Source organism: Haemorhous mexicanus, chromosome 9, assembly GCF_027477595.1.
Source record: "Haemorhous mexicanus isolate bHaeMex1 chromosome 9, bHaeMex1.pri, whole genome shotgun sequence".
Classification (NCBI taxonomy): Eukaryota; Metazoa; Chordata; class Aves; order Passeriformes; family Fringillidae; genus Haemorhous; species Haemorhous mexicanus.
In genome coordinates this window covers 17,722,450-17,729,845 of record NC_082349.1, presented here as the reverse complement: position 1 = coordinate 17,729,845, position 7,396 = coordinate 17,722,450, and the positions used below count along the sequence as shown (strand labels likewise).

Sequence of the window (7,396 nt, the reverse complement as noted above, 5' to 3'; positions counted from 1 at the left end):
AACCAACAACTACCAAACTAATCCCATAGGAAAACAACCCACCACCCCAGAAAGAGTACTCCTCAATCTTTACTGTTAGAACAGAGCAGTTCCTTCGTGAGTCAGTTCCTTCATTTGCTTCATACAAACTCTTTTCATTTTTCTCATCCCTATATTGCCTATTTAGATGGAATTTTTATATTTCCTGTTTATCATTTATATATATATATATATATATATGTATATATCTGTATCACTGAAAAGGTGAAAAAAGAATGAGCAAAGTGCATATGGGTAAGAGCATGGTTTTCCTCTTAGGATTCTGGATAATATTAATTCCTACCATGCACAACAGTTGTCTCTGAAGTGGGAAATATTCGAGGTCATTAGAATTCTAAATTAGGAAAGCTTCCCTGACTAATTTTTCCCTACATGGGAATTGACTTTCCTGAAACATTAAGAGGGGCTTCCTATCAAAAGAAAAAAGGAAGGGAAAGGGAAAAGGGAAAAGGGAAAAGGGAAAGTTCCAATGTCAGTTAAACACAGGCCACTTTCAGAAAATGAAATGTACAGCTACTTTCCCATTAAGGTTGGGGAGTTTCAAGAAGGCAGCTTCTCCCATTTGAGAAGCTACAATGTGCTATTCTCTTACTCCTTTGCATTCCCAAATATTTTGCACAGCACCTGAAACTTACTGGGTCATGCAAACTTAAAGCTATTACAGTGGAAGACTTTGAAAAGTTAGTTTCCCTTACTAAGAACAGACAACAGTCAAATCTTTACACCATGCATCGCCCTCAGAAAACACTCCAGTCAACCTCCTCCCTTGGCGCTTTTGACACCCTTTTAGCCCAGTTATGTACCTGCAATACACCTCACTATACTCACTGTGTGGTGTGTAGTCACACCCCCTGTGCAATTCCTTATTATATAAAAAACCATGCTGTCATTAATGCAGCCAGGATGCCAAATGCAGATGCACTGCGGGAGGTTCTCTAAATACGGCTTAGCTCTGTCCTGAATTCATTACATGACACACATTACGGACACGAAAATACTGTAATAATGTATTTCCTTACATCAGAAAACCACCTTTTAAATATTCAAATAAATAGCCATTAAATATCAATTTTGTCCTTTTAGAAATGCTACTTTAAAAATTATACTCACTTCCTGCTTCTAACAGTGTTCTTCGTTCAAAGAAAAATTGCAGATTAAGGCATGAGTATATTCTCCTTTTCTACGTAACATACCTTTAAAATACTCATACCACACTACAACTCCTGATTAACTAAAGTTTTCTGAGGAAGTGTGTATCTGAATAGGTAAAATGTCTGTGTGAAAACAAATACATGGTTTTATTATGTAAATAAAACATGTAATTTGAAAGACTCCAGAACTTTTACCCTTTATTCATCATGGAAGTATCCAAATTCTTTAAATATGTGAAATATTTTTTGAAATTTCCAGTTTTCAATAATCAAGTAATACTCAAAACTCCAGTCAAAATCAGAATTGCAATGTATTTGGAGCACCACTGAAGTCATTAAATGAAAAGAAGGCGAGCTTATGCAGAATCTGAGACAAAGTAAGAAAGGCTTCCCAGTTCTTAAGAAAACTAAAGATACGTGTTTTTGCCACTGTAACTTTATTATTCCATTTGAAACACCACAAAGCATTGGTGTAGTTAAGGAGAGATTTCCCTGTCCTCCCTTCCCATCCCCAGAGAAGAGTGGCGATGATGACAGCAATGACAGCTGCAGTGAGCTTCTATCCCAAGTCCTGATATTGACACGTCCATTGTCTAGGAGGAAAGTGGTTATTGTCGGGTACACACCACAGGAGCAGTTAGGAAGTCCAGCGCCACCAGGCCACCTTCACTCTGTCCCAGACGGCCGAGAGCGAGTCCAGCGCAGGGCGCACGTCCAGGATGGTGAACTGGTAGTTCTTGTCCACCGCTCCACCGTCGTAGTAATCGATAACGTAGCGCACCTCCTTCCCACAGCGGTCAACGATCCAGTCGTGCCGGTCAAAGGGCAGCTCGTACCTGGAGAGGACAGGGAAGGGCCCATGGAGGTATTTTAATGCCTATTAGGAACCTAGGAGAGGGAGTCCAAGTCAAGGTTTATGTGTCCATTAAGGTCCCACTAGTACTTCTATCTTCTGGCAATTCTAACTTGCAATACCAGTTCTGAAACACCCTTCAATTAATTCCACACCATGTTTTCAGACACATTTCTCCAGCCTCCCTTTTTGACCACCAAGTGCTAAGAGCCGGCTAGGCAGTAACCGCTGTAACAGTAGGTACAAACCCCACAGGACTATTTCAATGTTCATCCCACCATGTGGACCCTAAAGAGGCTGTCAAATGCAAAAAGCAGGTGGGGAGCCGAGAAACATTCAAAAAAAGTCAAAAATAGCCAAAAAAATACTATGGAGACCTTTTTTCTGAAAAGACCTTTTTCCCTGCCCACATACCCCATCCATGAACGTATTCTGGCTCTTGGCGAGTACTCCTTTGCTTTGCCTCCAAACCGCATCAGTGATGGCCCACATGGACATTCCCTGTGCACACAATTAAAAAGGAGAACAGTTTTCACCTGTTAACACAGCCTTACTTCAGTCATTAAACCACTATGCTAATTTGTTTTAGCAACAGAGAAACTGAGTAGAAGAAAGCAACAGTAAAAAATTAATTACAAGTGATATAACCCATCTTTTTTTCCTTTTTTTAAAGCTTTGAAAAGTCACCCAGTTTCTGTCAGCATTTACTGCTGGTATGATAAAGTATCCCTAATATGCTCCACACCATTGTTCTAATTTGCCAAAAAAACAGTTCTCTGCAAATCTAATCCACAGATTTAATAGATTAAAGACTAGAAAACCATAATCCAAACTACTTTGTAAAAACAATCATGGAATTTCAGACAAAAATTTTTAATACCAAATGCTTAACTAGGTCTGTGTCTTACAGGAACAGGGACTATGCTGATCTAAAAAGTGACAGTCTGCTTTACACCAGTCATGCTAACCTAAGTTTACAACTCATACCTTTGTCATAACAAACATTCCATAGATCACATTTCACAGGTACGTACATAGCATGTAGAGCTTCCCACTTCAAAATCTCCTTCCAAGCTTGCTCATTATTTTGATTGTGAATCTTAATAATGTTGGTCATGTCTTCACTTGTTATGTCATCATCTTTCCACCTCCACCTAAAAAATAAGAACTTGAAAACAGTTTATAAACATTACAGCATAACTACCTTCCTAGCTTTATCTGATCAACTTTTCAATCGAGATTTAAGGCTGTATGCAAGACACAAGACAAGTATGCAAACTTCTGGCTCATCTGCTTAAGCAGATCTTGAGAACCACTTCATTTTCTGTGCAGAAATGTGGTTATCCAACATATCATCACAGAGATTCACAAATTCTACATAGTCAAATTAACAGCTTAACTGGATCAGAAAGTTATCAGAGTGTGCAAACATCACCACATCAACAGTACTCATTAAAAATGCTTAGGAAAAATCCCACTTGCATTCCTAATGCTCAGAAGTCCTGTATTCAATACATTTTGCAAACATTTAGAAATACTTTCCATCTCTCCTGACACTGCATTTTGACTGCATGTGTGCTTCCTTTTCAACTGGCATAACATTAACACATTTCAGTGTTTACAGGAGCCAAACTTGTATGTTCCATTCAGGCTGCTCATGTCATATTGTGTTATGAACCATACTGACATGTAGAAAAAAGAATTACTACTGCTCCAAAAGTAAACTGCCTGTAAAGTTCACCTGTTAGAGAATGACAAACAAATCATCACAAAAGTACAAGGAAACATCATCACAAGGAGGATTTTTAGTCTTGTTCATACTAAATTTTTGCAAATACCAAAAATATCTACTTGCAAATTTCCCCAGTTTTAGCAATTCTGCAAAGTTAGATGTTTTCACATAGAACTTCTACTGTCATTTCACAGCATTAGCAAGAAACCAACTGGCAACCATGCAGCTGGCATGACTGCAGTAATGCAAACTCTACAGCTGTGCATGGACTTTTAAGAAAATCTTCTGAGGCAGTAGCAGTTGCTTGACATTTTTTACCATCCTCCTGATCACTAGAAGACACATGGCTTTGGAGACCAACTCACCCTTTAAAATATAAAGATGTTATAATAATAGTACTTTTTTTTAAGAGCTACTTTATTATTTACTGGTTAAAATCCACAAACTCTCAAAAAAAAAAAAAAAAAAGAGAACAATAACTAATGATACTAGTTCATGAATTCCAGGCTCACAGACATATCTGACAGCTCACAGTGTATTTACCCTTTTCTTAGCATAGCATTCCAGAACATTTGCTCTGAAGGATAGACCCATTTCTTGTCAGAATGTGCTCTAGGAATGGAAGATTCTTCTCTAACAGTTGACAATGGAAATGGTTGACCTGGAGATGGCTGCTGATTGGGAGGAGGCATCTAGAGAACAAGGAGAACCAACAACAAACCAGAGTATTAGCATTTTGGTAAGTTACAGTGTTAGAGAAAAATCAAAGCACGATCAATCAACTCCTGCAAAGATCAGCCTTTACGTAATTCCACCAAAATTATCTTTTTTTGCAGCAGAACTCTTTGCAAAAGTTTGTCATCGGGAGACTACAGGAAAGCCTTCTGCCTAAACTTCAATTTTCAAAAGAGCAAAGCTTTTTGTAAGTCAGAGGAAATCTTGGAGATGCTAATCTGAACTCAACCATACTGCTATTACATAGAAACTAAAATCACACAATGCATCATAAAAAATATTGATGTAACTAGTTGTAGAGAGCAAAAGATATTTAAAAACAGGAAAACCACCAGAGATGTAAGTTTTAATACAATGTTAAATAAGATGCGACTTGTTTTTAAATAAAAAATTGCACAAAAAGGAGAAAAAGCAGTCTTAAAAATAAAACAAACCATGTTATTTCCCAGAGTTTCCAGCTTACATAGTAACACTATTTACATTTTTGGGTATAATACTTCAGAAGAAAGAAGATTAAAGATAACATGTGAAGTAAGCAAAAGTTACCATATTGCTGGGATCTATGTCATCTGTCATTTGAGCTGCACCAGACTTCACAGGACATGCTACAAACTCATAAGCTCTTTCTTGATGTGCAGGAACATCATCTGTGTTCTCAGTTCTGTGATCAGCAGTCTTCATGTGCATTGGACAACCTTAAACACAACAGCAGAATACATTTTGCTAGAAGATGAAAACTCTAATACATGAAATGGAAAAGTTCATTGAAGGCTCATGTAAATGCAAATGGGTATTTCACTATTTCTTCTGAGCTTTTCAACAGTTTTAACTTCTCTTTCCTGCATTTCAGGACCCAAAATCATTATAAGATCTGAGTTTCCTGTGTAGTCTCTGAATGCTCATTTCCTAGCCCCATCCTGGTCCCAATACTGAACTGTTTGTACTAAAGACTTCCTCAGGGAAGCTGACCCAGTGCATTGACTGAGTCAAGAGAAGAGCTATGTCCTTCTCCAGGCATTCATCTCATTCCACCGTTCTACAGCCCTTTTCCAGATGCACGGTTTTCAGTGACAACCAGTCAACCCATCACCATCAACTGTCCACCCTTCACCATCTCTGTGGCTGTACCACACCATGGGACAGATTTGTTGGGCCCCTAGGAAACAAGACAACTGGAAGTGACCCACTGGGTCCACAGTAAGCACCTCCTGTCTCTACAAACAAAGCAGCTTGCATACTCCTCTTAAGGAAAATTTACTTGAGAATGACTTTTATTGAACAAAAACCTCAAGTTTATTTGAAGAATTTCTCCCTCCCCCCGCCAAGATTTTTCAGTCTTGTTTCCATGTGGAGTTCAGCTCATTTAGGTTTGAAGAATGATTACCGCTCATTTTTTCTTGATGCATGGGACATTCGGAAGGTGGAGACGCCGTCTGGTATTGCCTGGATGCATTTGGTGACGGCTCTGTGGCAGCCGGGGAGGACGGGGAGGACGCTGACAAACCCATGGCCTCTGCACACCGGGCCTTTTAGGATCAAATTTCTAAAAAAAAAGAAAGCAAACATTCGTAACACAAAACTACACTGGCTATTTATTAAGGTGAACGCCAAGTGCAGGTGCAGTGCTACACCGCAAGTTTAAAAATTAATTGAAAAATCGAGTTAAGTAACAAGCTTCCAGCCCAAACAAAAACCCAAGCCCCTAGCAGGGCTGCCCCGAGCTGCTGCCCAGGCTCTCCTCACGGTCCCCGTCGGGGCTGTGCCCGCAGGCCGTGAAGGACAGCGGCTCCCACCGTGACCGACCCGCAAGGTCAGGGCAGGCCCGCCCCCCGCGCGGCCCGGCCGCCCCAGCGCCCGCCTCCCAGCGCCGCGGAGCCCAGAGCTGCCGCGGAGCCCAGAGCTGCCGCTGCCCCGCCGCACCCCTCACATTCTCCGCACCCTCCTCCTCACCCTCCTCTCCTCACCTGGCCCGGCCCGGCCCGGCCCGGCCCACTCCGCGCCTCCGCAACGGCCGCGAGCGCCTCGCGCGAACGCGGCTCCGCTGCACGCCTGCGCCCGCCGGCGAGGGGCGGGCACGGGGCCGGGTCCCCGCCCGCCGCTGGGGCTCCGGGAGCGGGGCGGGCACGGAGCGGGTTCCCTCTCAGGGGCGGGCACGGGAGCAGGTCCCCGCTCGGGAGAGGGTCCCTTCCCGCCGCCGGGCACAGGGCTGGGTCCCCGCCGGCCCCGGGGCTGCGCCCTCGCCCGGTGCACGGCTGCCCAGGCCTGGCGGCCCAGGGGCGGCGCGGGGCAGGGACAGGAGCTGGGTGTAAGCTTGCCAACGGCAGCGAACGGTGCCAGCCGAGGGTCGCGGGAAGCTCCGGCAGCTGCGCTAGCGAGCTACGTGTGCTCGTACCTCGTGGCTGTAAGGGGTAATGATTTCACAAATCAACATAAATTTACAACCGCAAATAATTGCTTATGTATAGAAGGAACCCACAACGTACTAGCAGCACCGATACCGTAAAGGTGTATCATTTTAGTATTAAACTTGCGGAGATTGTAAAGTTACTTAAGATTATTCTTAAGCATCAACGAGCCAAGGGAAGTATCACAGCTCTTTTAAGATTTCCTAAGCATACTGTCTTACTTCCAAGCCAGAAGATGCCTTTTATCTGTATGTGTGAAGTACCGTGCGTAACACACAGAAGATGGAGCTCAGTGTGCATCAGAGCCCGGAGGACACCTTCATCGCATCCCCTTTTGACCAACAAGCACTAAGACCTGGCTGGAACAGTAGGTACAAACCCCACAGTACTATTTCAATGTTCATCCCACCGCGTGGCTTCTAAAGAGGCTGTCAAGTGCAAAAAGCAGGTGGGGAGCCGAGAAACATTCATTATGAATGTA

At 42.8% G+C, this 7,396-nt stretch overlaps 1 protein-coding gene across 1 annotated transcript; it reads right to left on the bottom strand.

The window, feature by feature from the left end:
• Nucleotides 1–1,610: 1,610 nt before the first annotated feature.
• Nucleotides 1,611–6,594, bottom strand: LOC132331164 (holocytochrome c-type synthase). The gene is made up of 7 exons (XM_059854296.1): nucleotides 6,475–6,594; nucleotides 5,895–6,053; nucleotides 5,057–5,205; nucleotides 4,319–4,467; nucleotides 3,078–3,197; nucleotides 2,458–2,544; nucleotides 1,611–2,026 (listed from the first exon to the last, which is right to left on the bottom strand). The coding sequence occupies exons 2-7, from the start codon at nucleotides 6,016–6,018 to the stop codon at nucleotides 1,828–1,830; spliced, it is 828 nt and encodes a 275-aa protein (XP_059710279.1). The 5' UTR covers nucleotides 6,019–6,053; nucleotides 6,475–6,594; the 3' UTR covers nucleotides 1,611–1,827.
• Between the last annotated feature and the right edge of the window lie 802 nt (nucleotides 6,595–7,396).